Below are 24,940 nucleotides of genomic sequence, written 5' to 3'. Positions count from 1 at the left end.
AATCTGTCATGCACTATGCACTGATATCCCAGTCCTGAGACATTCACAGAGCTCTACTAGCACAATGCTCCTCTTATTTGTCTTGCACCACACACTGATATCTCAGCATTAACACATTTCCCCCAGCACAATGATCATCTAATCTAGCTGCCACAATGTACTGATATACCAGTACCAAGACATTCACCTAGCGATCCCACCACAGTGTCTCTCTAATCATTCTTGCAACATGTCAGTAAATGAGTAGAAGCTAAATAAAACGCCTTTGGGTCGATAAAACAATATTCACACTTTATGTACTTTGTTTCAATAAATTTTATTTAAAGGCTTCATAAACAGCTAATTAAATCAGAAGTCAACCAGCACTCCACATTCTAAAACATATGCACCCTAAAAAGAAATAAAACAAAAGGAAAAATGCTACAGATGGCAAGCGCTGCCATCATACATCTCCAAAACAGCAACCTCACAGTATCAGTGAAAAACACAATATAAATCAATGCGAAGCAGAACTCTGAAGGAATATTGTAAAACTCTTAGACAACCCAAGTGGCAGGAACTCCATTCGAAGGTCAACTGGCACTGCATTCCTTACTGTGGTGGCCAGGACAGTTTCAAATCTTTGCTGGACATTCAATTTGAAGTTAGACACTAATGCACTCTGTTCAGTAGAAAATTAAAGTTCTTCTTGGCAGGAAATCCACACCAGAATAAACAAGCATTTGCAATGCAACGGGTCTCGCATTTCTCTGAGTTAGAGCTATTAGCAGTTGTAAACTCCCAACCGGATTTTTCTTGCCACATTAAATGGAAAAAAAGAGTGCGATCACGCTGCTACAATTCACTTGTACTGAAACCTATCGGCAAAAGTGCAATTAACTATGTAACAGGGTCGATGTCATGCAAAGCGCTGGACTTCTGCCAAGCAAGATCACACTGCGAAAAAAAGGTAAAAAGTAGCCCACAAACCAGACGGAAAACACGGAGCCTCATATGTTTTCAGTACTTGGTCACTGCGCTCGAGGAGGGCTAACCACAGGAAAAGGCATGACGTATGTATGCCTTCCACTAATGAAAGCAAGCAGATTTTTAAAGGCAAGCCCACAAACCAATGAAAGACACTGACATGACATGGACGGGGCTCTGAGCCCTTTTCTAACTACTAAAGCGTATCGCAAGTGATACGCCTGCGCCAGCGCATGCGACCCAGGCTCGACCCTAAACACTAAGTGTGAGAGCCTGCTAGCCATGCTAGCCTGCTAGCCATCTGTAAAAGTCATATTTATTCCAATTCCGCAAATTCAATGATGATTTTTCAACAATGGGGTACACTGTAAGGTGAGGAGGTTGGAGAATTATGTTATAATGTGCCGAATGACATAGGTCACAAAATGATTGGTTAGACCCTTCTTCAATCAACTTCTTTCTTGACTCTGGTTCCTAATAACTTCTGAAAGATGTGGGTCCAGAAACCCATGGCCCACTTTTCATAGGAGTAGCTTTCGGGCAGTTTGGGGTATGACACACCCCAAATAAATTAATTCTTAGATGGATAATTGGGTCTGGGGACCTTGAGTTTCTAATCATACTTATTTTTCTAAGAGGTTTACCTTTTTCATTTTTTGAATCAAGAACTTAAGTATATATAGTGACTGGTTTACCAAAAAAGTAACAAATCGGCACCCATTGAATTACTCCTTGAATGGATGCAAAGTTGCTACTTTTTAGAATTCACAAACATTGGCAGTAGTAGGCTTGAAATGCTGTGTGAGTCTCAGGTTTTCCAGACATAATGCTGGCAATACAACACCCAATAGGTTATGGGACAACTGCTTGCAAACAGTCTAACTAATAGCTTGGGGTAGCATTCCAAACAATTGTTCATAACCCAGTGTGCCTTTCCGGACAGAGGGTCTGATTTAGCAAATTGAGTAAAGGCTGACAAGTGGTGGAGGGCTTTACATCTGCCACCCAGCCTTTACTCCCACCACCATATTTAAAGATGTCCCCCAGCCCTACGGACATCTCTATACATTCGCATGAACCACTGCCGTTGTGGTTCCTGACAATGTAGGAAATGATTGTCAGAGGACGTTTTACACCAGCGGAGTAATTGTTACTCCATCTGTGAAAAACGTGCAGTCTGCCTGACTAGAAATCAGGAGCGCAGACTTTGAATATGTCGGACAGGGTACTTTGTCACCATAGCAACAAGTACCTGTCCGCCAAACTCTAAATCAGTCCAGAAACCAACCTAATGCAATTCAGTACTGCCCCTGCTCCTCATAGGAACAGTCCATACCAAATCTTGGCCATCACACCCATTCAACCTGTGGCCACTGCTTTATTAGTTGGGAAATTTGTGATTCCCACCCCCAAAATCTCAGTGCTAATGCTATACCCTTCCATTCAACAGTAAAGCTCCACCAACCTAATGCTCAGTTGTCTTGCAAACCAAGCCAGTCAAATCGCATCAATGTCACCACTTAAATATGAGGTAAATTCAGCAAGCATTAGGAGAACAAAGCAACAGCAAACTAAAGTTGTATAAAGTACAAATACTCCACTACACACAAATGTACTTTTGCTATTCAGATTAGGAAGGTTACTTCTAAACGCTGCAAAAGTATTTGAAAAATTTAGTGGCTAAAGTTGCATTTATCCTCAACTTTGACCTAGTATTTTATGCATGTGTGCACCATTACATCTATTACACACTTGTTTTGTGTGCCAACAATCTCTGCACACAAAATTAGCTATTTGTCTGCACAACACATGCTCTCTCGCTCAAAAATGGGTTTGAGGACCAGCACAAAGAAGCAGACATGTTTCAGACATGTTACTGGCCTCGTATAAATGGCATGAGCAAATTCATATGAAAGAGAAACAAATGCAACCTCATGTTCAAAAAGGGTAACAAAGTCAGGGGCATATTTATGGTAGGCTTGTGTTGCATTTGCACCACACAACTTAGTACATGTGTGACACAAACCTCTAAGTCAAATTTTTGAAGCCATGCAAAGCCACTTTGTGTGGCTCTGAGTGGCTCCAAAAATCTGGAGTACTACAACGCATTATGTTTTTTTGACTCTTTCCCAGATTGACAAGAACCTGTAAACCTGTGAATGCACCAACATCTTACACCAACCTAAGGGAGGCTTAACAGGAAAACATATTTCTATTTCTCCTAGTTTCTTCCTCTTTCTATGTGTATGTTCTGTAGAAATAGGAATATGCCTCCCAGGATTGTTTTTGTGCACGAAGGTGCTCCTTCCTGCACAAAAACAATCCTGCATGCAATGCAGGCACCCTAGCACCATGGTGAAAAGGTGCCTTCATTGGCACTGGGCAGCCAAGAGGGGGCCAGCGCAGGGCAAAGGCTAGAATGCATCTGATTACCTTAAATACAGCACATGCCACAAAAGGTGACTTGCTGCGCTGCACTACAAGACTTCCACATAAGTAGGCTCCTCAGTGTATTGTGCGTGCATGCGCATAATGTTAATTACTATATGCACTGACATATTTTCTGTTCCAGGCTCTTAAACACTTCTTTGCTACATTTTTAAAGAGTAATTACGTTTTAGGAACTAGACTCATACATTAAAAGGCAACACTACCAAACATAAGTGGATTGATAGAAAATAGAAGATAGATACTTTATTTCTTGGACTGATTCACTAATACCATTAGGTATAGAAAAAGTAAAAGCAGGAGAATTAAAATGTTATCACATTTCACGATACTTTGTCGCCCTTATCTATGCAGATGTGAGGGAGAACCAGTTGATAGATCCTACTCTAGATAAACATGGCACATGACCGAGCTGCAGAGATTCATGGTGTTGATGTCTCTTATTTGCATACAGCTGTGGCAGAATGGTCTAGGTACTTATGTGAGGTTTGACTCACCTTTCCATAGGAATGGCTTGGGCAGAAAAGAATGCATAGCCCATAGTTTACCAATTTCAAAGCCAAAACCTCTATTTATTATTTCTGACTTGCAATACGAAAAATTGTTACTGCATACCTATTCCTCGTTGCTATGAATACTAGAGAAGTATTTTTCACATATTTATATGTTGTGTTTTATGGTAAAACGTTATGTAACCAAAGCTAACTTAGTTTTGGTGGTTTTTATTTGTTATGTCTTGTGTAAAGACAGCTTTAGCTGTTTGTTTTTGAAGACCTAGGCCCATATTTATACTTTTTTAGTGCTGCATTGGCGTCATTTTTTGATGCAAAAGCGGCGCAAACGTACAGAATACGATTGTATTTTGTAAGTTTGTGCCGCTTTTGCGTCAAAAAGTGGCGCAAATGCGGCTCTAAAAAGTATAAATATGAGCCTTAATGTGCATAATACAGTCCATTGAGTGGACTTTAAGTCAGGCTGCTTCTCATGATTAGATGGCTATCTTGTCTAACTCAGTTGTCTGCTTGCCATTTGATGGCCTTTCTCCTGGTGGTATGATAAAAGGTTTTCCAGGGTGGCTGTCTGTACCTGCCTATGCATGCCGGCTCACAAGATGCCATGTTGCAATTATTCTCTTTCGTTATATTTTGACAAAAATCAGTTCAAGATGAGCACCCATGTGTCCACACTCATGTGTATCTAGGAATGCTTTTGGCCAAAGAGTATTCCAAAGCAAGCAAGCATTGGCAAAACTAATGGGACTTCACCAGCATATTAAAAGAAAACCTATTGGCCTTTGCCAGGGCTTGTTTTTCTTTCCGTGCCTTCTATACTTAGCGGTAATAGCTCCCCTTTTGGATAAAGTGAGTGCTCTTCAAATGAAAGATGTGCCTCCGGCTTATGTTGTAAATTGAGCTCTCCATTTGACAGAGGGATGCTTTCCTTCATTGCAAGACATGATCGAGGTTCTGCAGCTGACTTGGCTACCAAAGAATGATGATGGGCGTTGCCAACAGTCACAATGCAGGTTAGGTTCACCAGGTCATTTCCACTGCCAGACCTTTCTGGAAGAAATATAAAAAGCAGTCTTTGAATTTGCAGAACATTTCCTTCACTATTTCGTTTTCTTTGGGAATTGAACCACTCTTACTTTACATTTAATAAAAAAATGAAAAACATTTTATTACCTTACAATTACTCTTTGGGGGATAACAGATTCACTAATAAATGTATAAAGTCACATGTTCAATTCATCCTTCTAAACACTTTTTGAGATGTCCCCAGCTCTCTTAGACCTTTTACACAACCCATTCTCTAGGGTAATACTCCAATGCCAATACATCTATTGTTCTCCATTTTTGTGCATCCAAAGATCTAGCCATCGTTGTATAATATCAATGGTATACTTACTTATGGCTGGCAAAGCATATTTTATCAGTGATACAGTATAAAACGTGTCTGACTTTTTGCACCAGCCATTTAAACAGACTCCCAGAAATCTTTAAATGTTTAATTTTGTTACAGTCCCACAACATATGTTTCACTTAAATGCTTCTCATAATGTACCTGAGATTGATTCTGTGAATGTATGAATACAAACGGGTGTTAGGTATAACTGACTGAATTAATTCCTGAGTTTACCCTCCCTTGCTCCTTCTCTGAGAAACGAAAGCTTAAATCCAGTTCCAAAGCAGCCTTGATTTTTTAATGTTTTCCAGTTTGTAGGGTAACAAATTGTTCATAAACTCTAGCTACGTAGCCTTTGCAGAATGGGTGGAGGAACGTCTCCCTAAACATATTTGACTCTTCTCCGAACCTAAGAAGTAGTATTACTGCCCTTTAATTTAGAAGAGTTATATTATATTGTCTATTCACTTCCATGTTCAATATTCGCTAAATTATCTGGCCCTCCTTTCACCTGGTGTCAGCATAGTTTGTTCTTGCTAACCAGGCTCGCTTGTACCCACATTTAAATGACGGTATCATTGCATTATTTATTTGTAAAGATTTTATTTTCAAATTACTAGGAGTTATCTCGAAGGGAATATACCTTGCTGTGGGCAACCATTTTATTTGCATTGTTCTATGTTACAATTAAAAGAGTTAAATGATATCAGAGGTGACATTTTTTTTTTAATTTGATAAGCAACTGACTAGCACGTAATCAAATACATCTTCTAATGATGAGCAAACCTGTACTCCCAGTCGTCTAATTGGAGGTGTAATTACGATGCATCAATATCCCAGGATAGTTCTCAATTTTCCAATAGGTGTCTGTCTTGGGAGCATTAACCTTGTAGCCAGAGATATTAGAAATAATTTTCATGGAATCAAATACCAGCATAATATTCCTGTCCCCTGTAGAGACAAGTAGAGCAAAGTTATCCGCATATAATCTAATCTTTGAGGCTCCATTAACTGCACGGACTGATTTAAGGAAAGAAGGGTCTACAATGAAGAGTGTAATATCTGGGAAAGTGGGCACACCCTACATGTGTCCCCTTAAATTTTAATTTCCCCTGTCTCATCACTATTCAGTACTACTTGTAATTTGGAGTCCTAATACAGGAGCCTAATCAACCTGTGAGCTGAGAAAGAAAATTCATAGCCTCTAGGAACTTATCTAAATATTTCCCTGCTCACCAGATCAAAACTATCTGAGAACCAAATAGCTAACGGTGGGTTAAGGTCTGTCTCAAGATCTGTTGCCTCTCATGGTAAATCCTAATTGCACTGGCCAATCTATTAGAAATAATTTGCGTGACAAATTGTTATTTCACATTTAATAGTGTAATCAGATGATATGAGCTGCTTTCTGGGTTCTTCCCTGGTTTTAAAAAGTGGCTAGTTTGCCTACTTTCAATAAGACAGATTTTTCCCTTCTAGCAATATAGAATTGAACTGTAAACAAATAGGGGATAAACTTCTGTAAAAGTGATTTACATATTTTCACTGGAAGGCCATCTGGCCCGGCACCTTTCCAGTAGTCATGAATCCAATTACTTCCATTATTTACTCCTGGCTAGAGGCTGCAGGTGTTCTTTGGTATTTCTTCCACCTTAGATTATTGTAGCTAGACTCGAATGTCCAACCTATTAGGAGTTAGGGTCTCTGGATATACATTTGTATAGAATTCCAAATACACTTTTGCTATGCAGGATCTTTGACTATACTCCCTGTTCCCTCATCCAGGGCCCAAAGTTTCCCAATCATACTATCTTCCTTTATGCCTGTTGGTGCATTGGCCCAGATTTAAGAGGGCCTAACGCCTTCTTGCGCACATTAGTGTCATTTCTTTTACGCTAATGTGGCCCAACAAGTCCAAAATTGCAGCACCAGATTTACAGAGTGGCGCAATGCATGCATTGCACCACTTAGTAACTCCTTGCATCACATTATGCCTGTGCCAGGTATAATGTATGCAAGGGCGACCCCCGTGAGGGGGGCAGAAAAAATGGTGCAAAGAAATCTAAAAGGTTTCTCTGCGCCATTTTTGGTGGCATTTTGAATGCATGCACAGAGTAATCATTAAAAGGATGCACACCATTATTTATAATGGGCCTCAATGTGCTTTGCAGGATTAGCGTCAACATTTTTTACGCTCATCCTGCAAAGCGCCAAACAAGAATAAAAAATTATCATATGCTAGTTCCCGAGTGACTGCCATGGTGCGCCTTATCTTTCATACGGTGCAAACATGGTGGCTTTGGGGGGCACTAAGGAGCGCAAGAAAATCTGCCCCATTGTCTTTTTGTTAATAAGTTTCCTTTGTGCCCAATAATTTTTTATTTTGAGTCTGGTGTTCTCTAATTTTAGAGGTTCCCCTCTCTAGGGCTCAAACTACTATATTTATAGCAGATGAAAGGTTTATCCGATTGCCTTGATGAATTTGTGCCTCTGCTTTCCCCTATTACAGACCTTTGAGATCAATTAATATACTGAAGTATATTTATTGTTTCATACGGGGGACTGGGATGCTTTATTCCTGACAGAAACCTGGACCTAAACCAACTCTGATGTTGACCTAGAGTTAACATGCCCCCCAGGCTGTAAGATCTTTCATAAACTCCGACATCCTGAGGAAGGGCAGCGGAGTAGGTTTAGTTTTTAAGGATAAGTGGGATTTTGTCCTGTTAAATCTGAATGAGTTGTTACGCCCTTGGCTGCTAGGCTTCTCCCTTAAAGATAGTAACTGCCTTTCCTTTTTGAGAGTTCTGTATTATCATCCACCAGGACCCATTAGCCCTTATTTACAATCTCTAATTGATATTTTTGGCAACATCGGCTTAACCCATCCTAGATTTCTTATCCTAGACGATTTCAATCTTTTGGCTAACGGGGCACCTGGCCCTCATTGGAAGATCTTCTCGGGTTCTGTGATAACTTTGAACTGCAACAACCTGCCCCAGGACCCACACACAGGGACATACATACTCTGGATCTTATTTTTTCCACTCACAACCTCGCTACTGTCAGTGACAGTACCCCTTTTGCTGGACAGATCATTTCCTGGTGACCTTTTCTTTACAGGAAAGGGATTTAACCCTGCAGAGTTCTACAATGGCCACAGGTCACCCTGGTAGAGTATGGGACAAACTTCTTAAACAGCTGAGGGACAGATCCTGTTTTAATGTTGCCGTCTATGTTGCTCGGGACTGTTTGGTGGAGGAAAATTATGCAGAGCTGGATAGCAGTATTAGAGATGCTTTAGATCAGATTGTCCCTATTAAAGTACTTAAAATCACAGGGAGACCCTCAGCGTCTTGGTATAATATAATGCTGAAAGCCATTAAATTGACTTGTAAGCAAGACGAGAGACAGTGGTAGAAGACCTATAAAAATGAGGACAAGGTTGCCCTTAAAGAAGCTCTAAGACATAATAAGAATGAAATTGTAAAACGAAAGGCGGAAAACTATGCTAGCACTTATCTTGGCTGCACCCAACAGCGCGAAGAAAGTGTTTAATAATATGTGAAAACTGCCTCAACAAGACTGCCTGGATCACCTCATACCATCTCCCAAGTATTGTGTGATAACCTCGCAAACTTCTTTGAGGGAAAAATTTATAAAATCATGACAGGTTTTGATAACCTGACTCTGGGGTCTCCAGGAGCTGGTGCCTCTCTGGTGACCAACATAGAAAAAGGTTCCTCATTTGACACCAGAGGCAATATCTCTGCAACTGCGCTGGAACACTTTGAATGCCCTACGCAGGATTAATTTAGCTCTTTGGCAATGTCCATTTCCTCTGGATCACCTCTGATCTTTTACCTTACAGAATTTGGAAGGAATGTTAACCAGAACTCTTTCCAATACTCTGGCAAATAGGCTGCCAATCTTTGCAGTCTCCTTGCTACCTGCAATGTGGAAAAAGGCTATTGTGACTCCTTACTAAAACAATCATCCCTTGACCCAATAATTTATAGCAATGACAGGTCTATTTCTTTCTTACCCTACCCAGTAAAGATCTTGGAACGCTGGGTCAGCAAGGCCCTATCTGATTATTTGGAAAGCAATCAAATCCTGGAAGAAGAGCAATTTCGATCGCGACTAGGGCATGTGACTGAAACAGTTCTGCTTACGGCTATGGATGAGCTATGAACAAGTGTTGATAATGGTCAATCAGTGGTTCTGATTCTTTTAGATCTTTCTGCTGCTTTTGACATGGTTAACCACAACAGGCTATTGGCAAGGCTGGAATCCATTGGAGTAAGAGGCACAACTTCAGTCTTACCTATTAGACTGGCAGCAAGCGGTGTCTTTGCCACCATTCTGTTCTGATTTTCTGGCCATTAAACAGGGGTCCAAGAAGGTTCTTCATTTAGCCCCATACGTTTTAATATCTATATGATTCCTCTAAGCTCACTAATCAAATCACATGGGGTCAGCATAGTGAACTGTGCTGACGATACCCAACTCATTTTATCATTGGAGGGTACCCAAAGGATGCCACTAGAGACCTTTCATGACTGTATGAATGACATCATTGTGTGGCTCACAGCAAATTCTTTGCAATTTAACAGGGACAAGGCCACATTTCTCCGTTGCTCTGCAAATAGGTCCCCAGCCTCACTGCCGTCCAACTTCTAGTCAGTCCCCTCCGACAGGACTCTGGTCCTGTCCAAGAATGTTAAGAATTTGAGGGTTCTTTTCGACAAGAGGTTGAGCCTTGAAACTCACTTGAATAAAACTTCACATATCTTCTTTTCTTTAATCTGAGCACTGCACAATGTCCTGCCTCTATTGCCCTCTTCTTCTAAAGCGCTGGTAGTATGCAGCGTGATTTTGAGCAGGCTGGATTTTTACAATGCTTTGCTCTTTGCTTTGCTCAGGCTTCAGAGATTTCAAGTTGTAGCGGACAAATTGGCCTTGAACTGGCCCAGAAGATCTTCGACATCCCTTGCTCTGAAGGAGCTACACTGGTTTCCACTAAGACAAAGAATCCTTTTTAAATCTTTGTGTATTTAAATCATTACACAAATTAGGTCTAGCTCCTTTACAAAAGAAAATATATTGGTATGTCCCTGGCAGGAGTTTGCGCTCCTCTTCTTCAAATCTGACCCAGTTTACAAAGTTTAAGAAATCTAGAAAAAGAGGCTGTGTGTTTATGATCGGGGCAGTTTACCTCTGGAAACATCTCCCTGGTACTATCCCTCATCTCTCAGATCGCATGCACTTCCGTAAAGCGCTAAAAACTTAGCTTTTTCCCCATTGAGGTTCAATACCTGGGGATAAATTGTGAGTGGCAGCTTTCTTTCACCTCTAGGAGTTTGTCACTCTTTCCCCTCAAGTCTTCATTTCCTACAGCGCCAGGATACCTGTTAGGTGACAGTCGTGCTTTACAAGAGATTTAATTAAATACTATTTTGAGATTACTTGAGCAGAGAAAGTAGTTCAATCAACCTTTACTGTGATGCTTAAGCACATAGGGCCTGATTCACAAAAGTATCTCAAACTCTTGAGTAAATTTGCACTCTGGAGTAAGTTTACTACATACAGTATTCACAAAGTCTGTCTGGCTGGGTGACGTCCCTTCCTAAACCCCTCTCTGATCCATCCTAAATACCTCTTATTCCTTCCTAGTACCAACTACTTTTGTATTAACATTCTCCTTGTGTATAAGCAATGGAAGGAGGACCATGAATGTAGGATTCTTTTTTTTTTATAAAGGGGTTGAGAACGCCTTTCAAGCAACAACCATAATCCTTGTCAGCATGAGCCAACCACAAAAGTCACTAAAGTAACCTGTACTTCACCCTCTTGTAGTTTGGCACAAAAGCAGTCAGGCGTAACTTAGAAGCACAGTGTTAAATATTTATGCACCACACAAATAGTGCTAAAGTAAAAACACACAAGAGATATCCTACAACAATTTAGGGAAATAGAGTAAAATGCAATAAATCATTTACGACCAAAATGACAAGAATCCAATGAGTAGAACCAGAAATATGCAATTTCAAAGATTTCGGTAAGTATAGGTCTAAAAGCAGTGCGTGCCACTTGTGGTCTTCTGGTTGTGCTAGACCTGGGGAAAGTCACAAAGTCACGATGGAGCTCTAGCTGGATACAGAGGCCAGGTTAGCCTTGCTAAAAAGTTACCTTCTCAAAATGCAGTGTGAACAGTCCAATTCGTGGTGGAGAAGGCTGCGAGGAAAGCATTGAGCATGGTTGTTGCTATGGCGCAACAGCATATTGAGTGTAGTATACGGTCCTCACTGGAGCTTTGCGTTGACAGTTACCACAGGCTGTTGTCGCTGCAATGCCATGTTTAGATCATGCATTGCTGGTCATCGCTGGTGATTGCTGTAGCACCAAGAGTCGAGTACATTGAGGGCGGTAAGATGTTGTAGCAAACAGGGCCCTTTTGTGGTCATAAGGAGCCCAAAATCTCAGTGGTAGTCCTGAGATGAGGCAGCAATGCAGGCCTCAAGCAGCAGGTCAGTGTTCTGAGGGGACAAGGCAATCTTCAAGCAGCAGGATATTTCTCTGACAGCAGCAAATAAGTCCTCTGAGGTTCAAAGCAGGGCTCAAACAGCAACACAATCATCTGAAGTACAAGACAGTCCTTTTGGGGGTCTTCCACAGGTCCAGGAGTAAACTGAAAAGTTGGTCTGTGGTTCCAATTTTTATACCTATGACAGTCTTTGAAGTGGGAGAAGTTTGTAGTCTTCACCTCACATCTGGTTCTGGAATTTCCTTCCTTCCCTGCCCAGGCTCCACGTGGTGTAGGGTGACAATTGAGAAATGTCAAGTTCTTTGTGAGTATGATGGTGCAGCCCCTTTCAAAGGCAAGTTGGGCAGAGTACAGCTCTGCCTCTCACATCCTGGCAGGAAGGCCCACCATGCCAACACCGAGTCCCCCTTTTGTCTTACTGTCTGGGAGGAATATACAAAGGCCAACTGCCATCTACAGCCAGTCATGTGACCTAGGACACAGGTTAGAAAATGACAACTTTCTAAAAATGGCATTTTCAGAATTGTAACTTAAAATCCTACTGTACCACTAAAGAGGATTTTAAGTTACAATTCATTTGAGACCAAACTTGACTTTTCTGCCTGTTTTCAATCAAAAGTTGGCACTTATTGAATATAAAATAAGAAACCCAGTGTTATCCTATGAAAGGGGTAGGCATTATAATAGTGAAAAACAAATGTAAGAGTTTTTCACTATCAGGACATGTAAAACATAAAAGTACATATCCATCTTTTTAAATACACTGCACCCTGCCCTATGGGGTGTTTAGCTCTGAGGACAAGGGAAACCCGAGGGTGATTAGGGAGGGGGCTAATAATATGCTATTAGGAACAAGGGTCCTTAAACAAAAAGTCAGTAGTATCCAATAAACTGGGAATATAAATATAGCCCAGGAAGAGTTAGATTAATATCCTCAAGAAAAATGTTTTTTTATTTTATTAGTATGTAAAATGTCACTGAAAGGGTAATACACTCACAAGGGCGCACATATACAGGTTCAGAACATATTCCGGCAAACAAAGAGTGACAAGACTTTCAAAAAATATATAGTCACAATTTCCTTGAGAACATACTGTACCCAATATACAATTTTCTATATACGCATTAGGGTGCTTAGGGCTACCTTAGGGATGACGTATATGTATTAAAAAGTGTTAGACCTGGTAAAAGGTTTAGTTTGCCAGGTTGAATTGGCAGTTTCAAACTACACACAGGCTGCAATGGCAGGCCTGGGACATGTTTTAAAGGGCTACGTAAGTGAGTGGCACAATTAGTGCTGTAGGCCCACAAATAGCATTTAATTTACCGGCCCGGAGTACACGTTGTACCACTTTACTAGGGACTTATAAGTAAATTAAATGTGCTAATCAGGTGTAGGTCAATTCTACCATTTTTCAAGGAGTGAGCAGAAGCACTTTGGCACTTGTTAGCAGTGGTAAAGTGTACCGAGTCCTAAAGCCTCCAAAAATGAATTGCAGCAACAGGAGGTGAGAAGGCAACAGGTTTGGAGGAAGACTGCACCAAAGACTGTCAGTTCTAATAGTGGACAAGTTGGTACTTGCAGTTCATACCCATGATGGATCCACTTGTTATTCTCCATACCACATATCTAGCAAGAGGTTATTGTCAGAGGCCTTGGGATCAGTGCTGGCTTGTCTAGTAGGACTATATAAGTCACAGCTATCTTATTTGGCTTGAGGTGTGGAGTGGCACTGACATTATAATTCACCACTATCTTTCAAGCTGGGATTATTCGACCCTTTGCCACCTGATTAGTTGGGATTAATTGCTTGTTTAGACTATGGGGATATCCTATTGGCCACCCCTGCAACAAGAGAAAAAAGTACAATTTTGGAAAAACATTGTGCACCTACAAGTGTACATATACTAGTAAGCATTTTTTATATGAATTTTGGGAAATCACAAACATTTCCAGTAATACACTTGCAGAAATGTCAAAGTACTCAGGAGCGGTGGAAAGGAAGGCGCAGGCATTCTGGAGTCACTGACGTTAGTATGAGTTATAGTGGGGCAACAAGAGAAGGAGTGTAGAGAAGAGGAAGCACTGAATTTGGAGGGAGAGGAAGAAGGAGCAGAATGTTTAGGGTTATTATGAGCATTGGTATTAAAATGCAAATTTATTAAGTTTGAGTGTAAGGTGGGGTAGATGTTTTTCATCTGCCTAATAATTTTGGTAAAGAAAGGTCACTGTCCGTACCACTGATTTTTCCCAGCCAATAGTGGAGACAAAGTACAAATCATCGAGTAGTATAGTATGCAGTCCCATAATATACTAGTAAGTGTGATTCTCCCAAAAACTATAACATGCATCTTTGGAGGGATGGGTGCCTGAAAATTTAGAAATTGGTGAGAATTTTGTATAGAAGTGTTATTTGTGTTGAGGGGTGTTAGACTTTTCATCCTTGGCGTGGTCTCCCTTACCTTTTTGCCTCTGTTGTTGATGTGTTGACTCAGATTTTTCTGTTTTTTTTGCTGCTAACCAGTGCTAAAGTGCAAGTGCTCCTTTACAAAATGTGTATGTAATTGTCTTATCCTATTTGATTTATTAGTAAGTCCCTAGTACAGTGCACTAGATGTACCCAAAGCCTGTAAATCAAATGCTAATAGTGGGCCCTACAGCACTGGTTGTGCCACCCACATATGTAGCTTGGTAATCATGTCTCAGACCTGCCACTGTGTGTGCAGTTTTAACCATAAATTCGACTTGGCAAGTGTACCTACTTGCCAGGCCTAAAACTTCCCTTTTCTTACATGTCAGACACCCCTAAGGTAGGCCCTAGGTAGCCCCGAGGGCAGGGTGAAGTGTATGGTTAAAGTAGGACATATAGTAATGTGTTTTATATGTCCTGACAGTGAAATATTGCTAAATTCGTTTTTCACTTTTGCAAGGCCTGTCCCTCTCATAGGTTAACATGGGGGGCTACCTTTAAATCTGATTAAAGTGTAGATTCCCCTTGGGAGCGGATGAACATGTGGAGTTTGGGGTCTCTGAGCTCACAATTTAAAAATACAGCTTTTAGTAAGGTTGAATTGAAGATTGTGTGTTTGAAATTGCCACTTTTAGAAAGTGAGCATTTTCTTGCTTATACCATTTCTGTGACTATGCCTGTTTGTGGATTCCCTGTCTGGGTCAGTTTGACAGTTGGGCTGGTTGCACCTCACACTAGACAGTGACACAAAGGGAGCTGGGGTGAAGCCTGCATATCCTGATGAGCCATCTGTGCTAGGAGGGAGGGGAGGAGTGGTCACTCACACCTGAAAGGGCTGTGCCTGCACTCACACAATGCAGTCTCCAACCCCCTGGTGAGTGTCAGGGGCCTGGCCTGTGCAAAGCAGGATTTCACATTCAAGAGAGACTTTGCTTTGAAGTAGGCCTACTTCAAAGGAGACATTGGGTATAAGAAGGACACCCAAAACCACAGACTTTAGAACACTTCTGGAAACCAAGAGGAACCTCTGCCTGAGAAGAGCTGAAGAGCTGAGGAAGAAGAGCTGACCTGCCTGTGACTGTGCTTGGTGGAGCTATCCTGCAGTTGCTGCTTCTGCCAGAGTAAGAGGGCAAAGACTGGACTTTGTGCGCCTTCCATCATGAGAAGAACTCTCCAAGGGCTTGATTTAGAGCTTGCCTCCTGTTGTTTGAAGTCTCAGGGACAGCAAAGACTTCTATCTGCTAGCACCTGGAGCCTGTGGTGCCCATCCAGCTCCTGGGACCCTGAAAGGAGAAGCTGGCAGCCTAAGAGGAGGAAATCCAAGCACAGAGCGCCGTGCGGGGAAAAGATCGACGCAACTCTGATCTGCGGCTGAGAAATCAACGCGCCGCCGGATTCGCGGCTGAAAATCTGTAACGCGACCAAAGAATTGACGCACGGAGCTGAAGAAATGATGCGCAGCATCGCTGACGGAGGCTGGTGAGATCGCAACCCGCACTGTGTGGTTTTCGGATCATCCTGCGGCTGGATTTCCAACGCAAAAAACGCTGAGCATGTAAAAACAACGCAAGGCCTGCCCGGACCCGAGAGTGCTGACCGGATCAACGCATTGCTCTCCTGTGGAGAGAAGAAACAACGCGCCCTGACCCGACGAAAGGAGAAACGACGCAAGGTCCGGCTCGTGAGTGGAATCGATGCATCGCAAGCCCTTTTTGACGCACACTCACCCGTGCAGGGTTATTTTTGGCGCACCCAAGGTACATTTTCACGCTAACAGTATTAGTGTGTGTTTTAAACTACATAAAGACTCTTTTTGCTTTTTAATTGATAACTTGACGTGGATTTTTGTTGTTTTTGTCTTGTTTTGTTAGATAAATATTTTCTATTTTTGGAAACCTGTGTTGTGTCATTTTGTAGTGTTTTCATTAAGTTACTGTGGGGGTCATTCCAAACTTGGCGGGCGGGCAAAATTCTGCAGCCCCCATTCTGACATTCCCGCTGGGCCGGCGGGCGCTAACCAAGTTAGCGCCCGCCGGCCCAGCGGGAATGAGGGCCGCAACACAGGAGCCGGCTCCGAATGGAGCCGGCGGTGTTGCGGCCGTGCGACGGGTGCAGTTGCACCCGTTGCGCTTTTCACTGTCTGCTACGCAGACAGTGAAAAGCTGGCCGGGGCCCTGTTAGGGGGCCCCTGCACTGCCCATGCCAGTGGCAAGGGCAGTGCAGGGGCCCCCAGGGGCCCCAGGACACCCCTTACCGCCAGCCTCTTCCTGGCGGTGAAAACCGCCAGAAACAGGCTGGCGGTACCGGGGTCAGAATCCCCAGGGCAGTGCTGCTTGCAGCGCTCCCCTGGGGGATTATCCCAGCCGGGGCAAAAATGGCGGAAAACCGCCGGCCCCGGCTGGGCGACCGCGGCTTTACCACCGCGGTCAGAATGGCATTTGAAGCACCGCCAGCCTGTTGGCGGTGCTTCCGTCATTCGTGACCCTGGCGGTCCAAGACCGCCAGGGTCAGGATGACCCCCTGTGTGTGTTAGTACAAATACTTTACACCTAGAACTCTGAAATTAAGCCTACTGCTCGTGCCAAGCTACCAATGGGGTAAGCAGGGGTTAGCTGAGGGTGATTCTCTTTTACCCTGACTAGAGTGAGGGTCCTTGCTTGGACAGGGGGTAACTTGACTGCCAACCAAAGACCCCATTTCTAACAAGGGGAAAAGCTAGTTAACATTTGCACCTGCACACCTAATGCTTGGGAGTGACCAGTGCAATAAAGTTAAGCAAGATGCACTTGCACTTAAAAATACCTATGAATTATCATTGCCAACTAACAGCCCTGAGAGAAAACTACCCAAGTTCAGAGATGTGTAAAAAGTTGAAAACTATCAGCTACAAAACTATAGGCCAATAACTGGATACTCAGAGAGAGTTTGCTTGCATGATAAAAACTTTGCGTTGCACCCATCTATTTGACAGACTATTCTGATATCATTTATGATAATATATTTAAGTATTTGAACCCATATAAGACATACACTTTGTACCAATTATTACAAGTATAATTAGCTTGCATGCTTCTGGCTGCATATATCCAGTTGTGCTGAATTACACATTTTTTGTGTCACAATAATAAAAAAGGCATAAGAAACACTAGCTATTGAAATAATAATAGTCAACAGTTAGTCCCTCATGTTAATTTATGAGAAGGAGGATATATGTATGTAAGTATATGGTATTTCTCTAGCCAAAAGGCAGTGAAGCATAAAGTCAATGAGTGATAGAAGAGGAAGTTGGATTGTAGCTGTGGGCAGTTAATGCATTGTGATTTAGGGCTTCATTACGACTTTGGCAGTCGGAATGAGCAACCGCCAAATCCACGGAGCCAGCAGCCTCCCCCCAGTCATATTATGATGTTTCCACCGGGCTGACGGGCAGAAACATCGCATTACGAAGTTTCTGCCAGTCAGACCAGCAGAAACAGTGCCACAGGTTTGGCCTTGGCTCCCTTAAGGGGCTTTTAGATGTAGCAGCAGGGCATTCCACCCTTTAGGAACAATGTAGAAGAAGATTTGAACTCTATCTGTTTTACCACATGCATGCTTGGTTTACACTCCCTTTTGTCGTTTTTATAGGCTAGGCTTCTGTCAGAAGCATGGCTTACCAGAGTTCATTAGAACACCATTGTTGTCCATCATTCCTATTGATGTTAGACCCCTTTTTGGTGTCTCTGGCGGTTCTCTCATCTTCTCTGGTTTCTCCCCAACAATGGCAGAACATGGCATAGGATCCAGTGAGCATGTACTTAATCTCTGGTACTTCAGTAGAAGTTCTTGTTCCTGCACGGGACTGTTGTACTTCAAAGCAGATGGAATTTGTTGACCTTGGCTCATTTTTTTCTCATTGGCTGTGTTAAGCTAAAACATGAAAATTGATTTGAAAGTAGTCAAAAAGCAAAACAGTAAATAAACCAAAGTACATTTGATAAATCAAAGACGAAACATTTTCTAAAAGGCAAACAGGAGTGACTCTTGCAGGCCTGCCAAATCTATCATGTGCATACTCTTTTCGATAATCCATCTATTACGTATTCTTTAATACATGACACACAACATAGATTTCAACACTGAAGGAGACAATAACAATAGAATATCTTCATATATTATTTTAGTTTTTGGATACTGTAGAGAGCTCATTGTTTGACTTGACCCTCTCTGCAGGGTCATCCCCAAACTTTATGTTTTCCCCCCTCCGGTTTTCTGAATTTGTTTATGTTGAGATAAGGACTCTGCGCCCTTTACCACTGCTAATCAGATCTAAAGTGCTTGTGCTCTCTCTAAAACATAGCAAAATTGGCTGTCACCTGATTAGCATATTTATTTTACTTATAATTCCCTAGTATATGGAGGTACATGTCCCCAAGGCCTGTACATGAAATGCTCCTAGTAGGCCTGCAATGCCCAATGTGCCAACTACCAAAGTGGCCCATTCAAATATGTCTCATTCCTGCCATTGCAGCGTATAGTGCAGTTTTAAACTGCCATTTCGACCTGACAAGATACATTTGAAATAAACTGTAATTTAAAATCCTCTTTAATGGTAAAGTCAGGTTTTAAATTACAATTTTGAAAATACCACTTTTAGAGAGTTGGCATTTTCCTTCTCAAAACCTTCTAATGCCTTCTAGGAGTTTCCAGCTACCTGGACCTTTTAATGGCTCCCCGTTAAAAATGTGTATGGGGCACTTACAATAAACAATAGTGGACTAGGTGTGGGCAGGATGAGGTATTCTGCCGGAATGGTTGGGGGCAAGCTGTTCCCTGCCCCACTAACATTTCAAAGGGCTTGCCTCCAGCGCACTCCATTAAACCTAACACTTGTTGTTAGTGATCCTACACTTCTTTGACCTTGGCAGGGAAAGGGAAAAATGATCAAGAACCAGATGTGGGGGTAGTCTAGAAAATTCCACCGCTTCGAAGGATGGCATCAGGTATAATTATTGTACCTCCTGAGCCACTCAGAACCCTCTGGGACCTGCAGGAAGGACTGCCATGTACCCCAGAGGATTACCATGCTGATTGATGGTTACCTTGTTCCACAAATGAGTTCCTTGTTGCTTGAGGCCTGCCTAGTTTTTCAGAGGACTGCCCTGTGACTTGAGACTTGCCTTGTTCCCCAGAGGACTGCCCTGCTACTTGAGGCCTACCTTGTTTTCCAAAGTACTGCGCTGTTGCTTGAGGCTTGCCTTGTTCCCCAGAGGACTGCCCTGATGCTTGAGGCCTGCCTGTTTTTTTCAGAAGACTGCTGTGCGGTTTAAGAATCACCTTGTTTCCCAGAGGACTACCCTGCTGCTTGAGGCCTGCCTTGCTCCTTCAATCAGTGATTTTTAAAGCGTGGCTAATCACCCGTAGGTTCGCTCCTTGCAAAGGAAGACTGGATCTTCCCCTTTTATCCCAGGCTACCTGAGTGACTCCAACGGTCAGTTGGATGACCTGTTTTTTTATTTGCGTTGTATTTTTTTTTTATTGTTAATTGCATCATATTACACAGTATATAGTAAACAGTCTATTAATCTAAGCCATTTCTGTTTCTAATCATATTTTCTCTTAGTGAAGGCAATAAGTACAATTTTACATTTTGTGAATCATTATCAATATACATGTCTGTTTCTTTTAAGCATTATGCATGTACGATTATTGTTTTATATCTCTCTTGTCTACTGCTATGCCATTTGCCATAGTTGTGGCATTTTCTTAAAACGATACAGATACAATCAGAGATACGTTAAACGATCCATTATAACCAACTTATAAAAGAAGAGGAAGAAAACAAAAGAACAAGGATCCATTCGCTCCATGATTTCCTCGTTATACAATTCTACTGTAATAACAGTCGAGTTCAGTACTAATCAAGTGTCCCATTTGCCATCTCCTTGAGTCTCCCAGAGATATGCTGCTAGTCATTTAAGGAGTATAATTCGTAATGCTTTGTGATAAGGATGGGATACGGTCAAGGGTAATGGGGGGCCATTAGGGGTGTACTGAGGAATATAAGGAAAAACAATGATTAGTGTGGGTTGTGGAAATGGAAGGAGGAAGGGGGGGTGGCGGGTGAGGGGGGAAGGCTTCTGGGTAGGGATCAGAGAATATATAAGGTGTAGAATAGAGAGAGAAGGTATGGGAGGAATAGGGGGAGAGAGAACATATAAATGAATTGTATTAGTGTCTATGGTATCCAATAGGCAAAGGAATAATAAGAAAGTGACAGCAATAGTAACAATAATAATCACTGCAGTAATAATGATGTTAATATTAATAGTGATATTAGTAGTGATAATGATAGTGATAGCGATAGTGACCGAGGGGAGGAGGTCGCGTGAATTCAAAAGGCAAACCATTATAGTGGCTGCGTCCATATGAAGAGAATAGGGCCAGGTTACAAAATGTTACAAAATGTTATGTTATGGAGCAAGGGGGAGGGGGGCCAGAAAGTGGAACGGTGACATGAACATCAATAATATATTTCTAAGGATTGGGGTATGAATAGTGGTATAGGTTATGCCAAAAGGTCAATGAATAGTGGATAGTAAGCAGTGGCTTTACCGTAGGTTATGCAGTAACTTTCTACCTTTCTACCGGGGGGGGTCATCTGAGTCCAGGAGGGGAGGGATGGTGTGTTAAGTGTGGGCGGATGTACCTGCATGGGCATGGGCATGGCATCGGGAATGATGTATTCTCACTACGTGGTATTTTGTGGAGTTCTTTAGGGGAGATCCGGTCCTAGTGTCCGGAGATGAAGGGTGACCAGGTCTGGAGAAACACCTCCGTTCTGTCCTGTAAACTGTAGATAAGTCGTTCATGTGTGGCTGCTTGGTACATTGTTGTCAACCATTCATCATGGGAGGGGACGGTCGGTGCACGCCAGAGTCTAAGGATGCATAATTTGGCCGTTGCTAGTGCGGTGTGTAGGAGTCTACTTTGAGTTTGTGTAATCTTATGGAGTTCTCCCATGTCGTGTAGCAATAGGAGAGATGGGGTGAGGAGTGGTGGGAGGGGTAGAGTTTCTCGGAGGGTGTTTCCCACTGATCTCCAAAAAGGTTGTACGGCTGCGCAATCGTGTAGAATATGGAGTAAGTCACAGTGTGTGTGTTGTCACCTCCAGCAGTTTGCATGGGGGAGAAGTCATGCCATATGTAATTTCTGTGGGGTCCAATACCAATCATGTAGTGTCTTAAAAAGGCAGAATTTCAGACGAGCCTCACGTGCTCCACGATCTCTAGCTTCAATCAAGTCTGCCCAGTTCTCCAAGTCATATTCAGTTTGTAGGTGCGTCTGCCATTTATTTTTGAGGGAAGTCAGGAGTGGGAGTGAGAAGAGGTGACGATTCAGCAATGCCTGAAGTCCCGATATCGCGCCTTTCATCTGCCCCCATGTCTCTAGGTAATGTAATACGGGAGAGCGAGGGAACTGTCGGGGAAGGACACCTAGGGGGTCATTCTGACCCCGGCGGGCGGCGGGAGCCGCCCGCCTGGAGGGAACCGCCAGAATACCGCTGCGCGGTCAAAAGACCGCCGCAGGTATTCTGGGTTTCCCACTGGGCTGGCGGGCGACCGCCAAAAGGCCGCCCGCCAGCCCAGTGGGAAACACCCCTCCATGAGGATGCCGGCTCCGAATGGAGCCGGTGGAGTGGAGGATGTGCGACGGGTGCAGTGGCACCCGTCGCGTATTTCAGTGTCTGCAAAGCAGACACTGAAATACAAAGTGGGGCCCTCTTACGGGGGCCCCTGCAGTGCCCATGCCATTGGCATGGGCACTGCAGGGGCCCCCTGAGGCCCCACGACACCCCTCACCGCCATCCTGTTCCTGGTGGGCGGAACCGCCAGGAACAGGATGGCGGTGAGGGGGGTCGGAATCCCCATGGCGGCGCAGCAAGCTGCGCCGCCATGGCGGATTCCCATGGGCAGCGGAAAGTCGGCGGTACACCGCCGACTTTCCGTTTCTGGCCGCGGCTGTACCGCTGCGGTCAGAATGCCCGGCGGAGCACCGCCAGCCTGTTGGCGGGGTTACCGCCGACCCCGGCCCCGGCGGTCCATGACCGCCAGGGTCAGAATGACCCCCCTAGTCTCTGTTTAAGACAATGTCTGAGTTGGAGGTAGCGCCATGAGTGGCATTCCGGGAGGTTGAATTCCACCTGTAGGTCCCTGAATGTTTTCCAGGTTTCCCCTGATATAAGTTGGTCCACTCGCATGACGCCTCGTTGACCCAAGTCCTTCCAGATAATAGTTTTCCCTCCAATTTGGAACCCTTTGTTGCCCCATAATGGAGCTCTGTCATGTAGGTGGGGGTCTATTTTAAGGAGCCGGTGTACCCACTACCAGGGTTTCTTCATGGCTCCTATCATAGGATTGGTGGTTCGGGGGCATTTTTGGCTCGTATCGTATAATAGCTGAAGGCCGTAGGGGGCCCCTGTAAGAGCTCGTTCCACGTCCACCCATAACGGCGGATTTATTACAGTCGGGAGTAGGAGGGCCATTTGTGAAAGATGTAACGCGTAAAAATAGTGTTCGATCGAGGGAAGGCTTAGTCCACCACATTCCCGTCGGGCTATCAAGGTGGTTCTGGGTAGTCGTGGGCGCATGGATCCCCAAGCAAAGGAGCGGATACAGCGGTCTATCTCTCTTAATACAGGTAAGGGGATCTGTAAGGGGAGCATACCTAGGACATATAAGAACCTCAGCAAGGTCACCATCCACACCGCTTGTACCCTGCCCCACATGGAGAGGCTCAGCTGACCCCATTTCTCAAAGTCCTGTTTCATGGCACTGATCAGTGGATCTATATTGTCTGTTTCTACATTGACCAGCCCTGTATTTACGTCAATTCCTAGATATCTTAGTCGGGAGTGTTTCCATTTGATCGGTAAATCTTGTATGGAGGCACTCACTGTGACTGGGGAAAGTGGTAGGGCTTCGCATTTGTCCCAATTGATTCGATATCCTGATATGCATTTGAATTCCGTTAGAATCTCCCTTAGGGCAGTGATGGAGTTGGGTAGGTCAATGAGGGGAAGTAAGATGTCATCCGCGTATAAATATATGTCAGAGTTTCCGCCTGGTAGTGGGATCCCTGATATGAGATTGGAACTACGGATAGCTGCCGCCAGAAGCTCCACCGCGAGTAGAAATAGGAGGGGGGATAGCGGGCATCCTTGACATGTCCCTCTCCAAATCGCAAAAGTGTCCGATAGGAACCCCCTACAGTTTACCTGTGCTGTCGGGGAATCATATAGGAGGCGCACCTTGTTAATGAAACCTTCTCCTAACCCGAACCGTTTCAAGACTTCCAAGAGGTACCACCATTCTATTCGGTCCAATGCTTTCTCGGCATCCAACGAGAGGGCTAAGGCTTCCTCTTGTGTATCGCGGGCAGTCCAAATGGCATGGAAGAGTGTGCGGAGGTGATTCCTGGAGGAGCGGCCCGGCACAAAGCCTTCTTGGGAGTGATGGATTAGCGAGGGAATGGCCAGTATTCCCGCTAATATTTTAATATCTCTGTTCAATAAGGAGATAGGACGATAGCTTCCGCTGAGAAGTGGGTCTTTTCCCTCTCGGCCCCATGGAACGCCTCGTATAAGACATCTACCGTGTCGGTTCCCGTCCATTTATAGAATTCAGATGTGAACCCATCTTCCCCCGGTGCTTTGTGATATGATAGATTAGCTATTGCTTGTTGTATCTCTTCCTTACTAATGTCTCCTTCTAAAAGAGCCCTGCCTTCATCTGTAAGATGGGGGATTTGCGTCCTCTGCAGGAATGCGTCTCAGCGGGCAATGTCCTCCGATGTTTCTGAGGAATACAGAGTTTGGTAGTACCGGCCAAATTCTTCTGCAGTCACCTGGAGGTGTTTGATGAGTAAGTTATCCTGGGTGCGCAGTGCCGGTATAGCAAGTGCTGTTTCCCGTTGGCGTAGTTGGGCAGCCAATAAGCGGTCCCCCTTCTCTCCGTGCTCATAGTGTCGTCCCTTCAGCCTTTGTAGAGCATATTCTGCCTGTGAGGTATAAAGGGAGTTAAGCTCCATTTTGGCCTGTTCTAGGGAGCGGCGGTTGGGGAGGGTGGGTTGCTGTGTGTATTTCCTCATGACCTGCGTTATTGTATCTTCTAACGTGCGTTGTCGGGCCCGTCTATGGGCATTGGAGATAGCTGCATCTCTCATTAGTTGCCCTCTAATAGTTGCTTTCGCCGCAGCCCAGAGAAGTTGTGCTGAGGTTACTGAGCCTCTATTGTCCTTCATGTATGTGGCCATATGGGTCTTGAGTTGTTCCTTCCCAGTCGGGGATCGGTACCTAGTGTTAGGGAGGCGCCAGGGTTTACGGCCGGGTGTAATCATTCCGAGTTCCAGGGTTATTAATACAGGAGAGTGGTCTGATAGTGCGGCTACCAATATTTCTATTGACTTAACCGCTTGTAGCATTCTGTGATTAAGTAAGAAATAGTCTAGCCATGATTGGGTCCCGTGGACCGAAGAGACAAAGGTATATTCCCTATTGGAAGAGTGGGAGAGACGCCAACAATCTATTAGGCCATGGTCTGAGAGGATGTCTTTTAGTATGGCT

At 43.7% G+C, this 24,940-nt stretch overlaps 1 protein-coding gene across 2 annotated transcripts in view; it reads right to left on the bottom strand.

Moving 5' to 3' along the window:
- Positions 1–291: 291 nt before the first annotated feature.
- Positions 292–24,940, bottom strand: part of LOC138301129 (tumor necrosis factor receptor superfamily member 1B-like) — a 209,659-nt gene continuing 185,010 nt past the window's right edge. The window contains exons 9-10 of one of the 2 annotated variants that reach the window (XM_069241265.1): positions 17,994–18,246; positions 292–4,976 (exon numbers count right to left, since the gene is read on the bottom strand). In XM_069241265.1, the coding sequence (XP_069097366.1) occupies positions 4,699–4,976; positions 17,994–18,246 (531 nt within the window). In that variant the 3' untranslated portion in view covers positions 292–4,698. The remainder of the gene's footprint in view (positions 4,977–17,993; positions 18,247–24,940) is intronic. The other variant, XM_069241266.1, reaches the window with a different exon arrangement.

Source organism: Pleurodeles waltl, chromosome 6 (genome assembly GCF_031143425.1).
Source record: "Pleurodeles waltl isolate 20211129_DDA chromosome 6, aPleWal1.hap1.20221129, whole genome shotgun sequence".
NCBI classification, from domain to species: domain Eukaryota; kingdom Metazoa; phylum Chordata; class Amphibia; order Caudata; family Salamandridae; genus Pleurodeles; species Pleurodeles waltl.
This window is presented reverse-complemented; position numbering and strand designations above follow the sequence as displayed.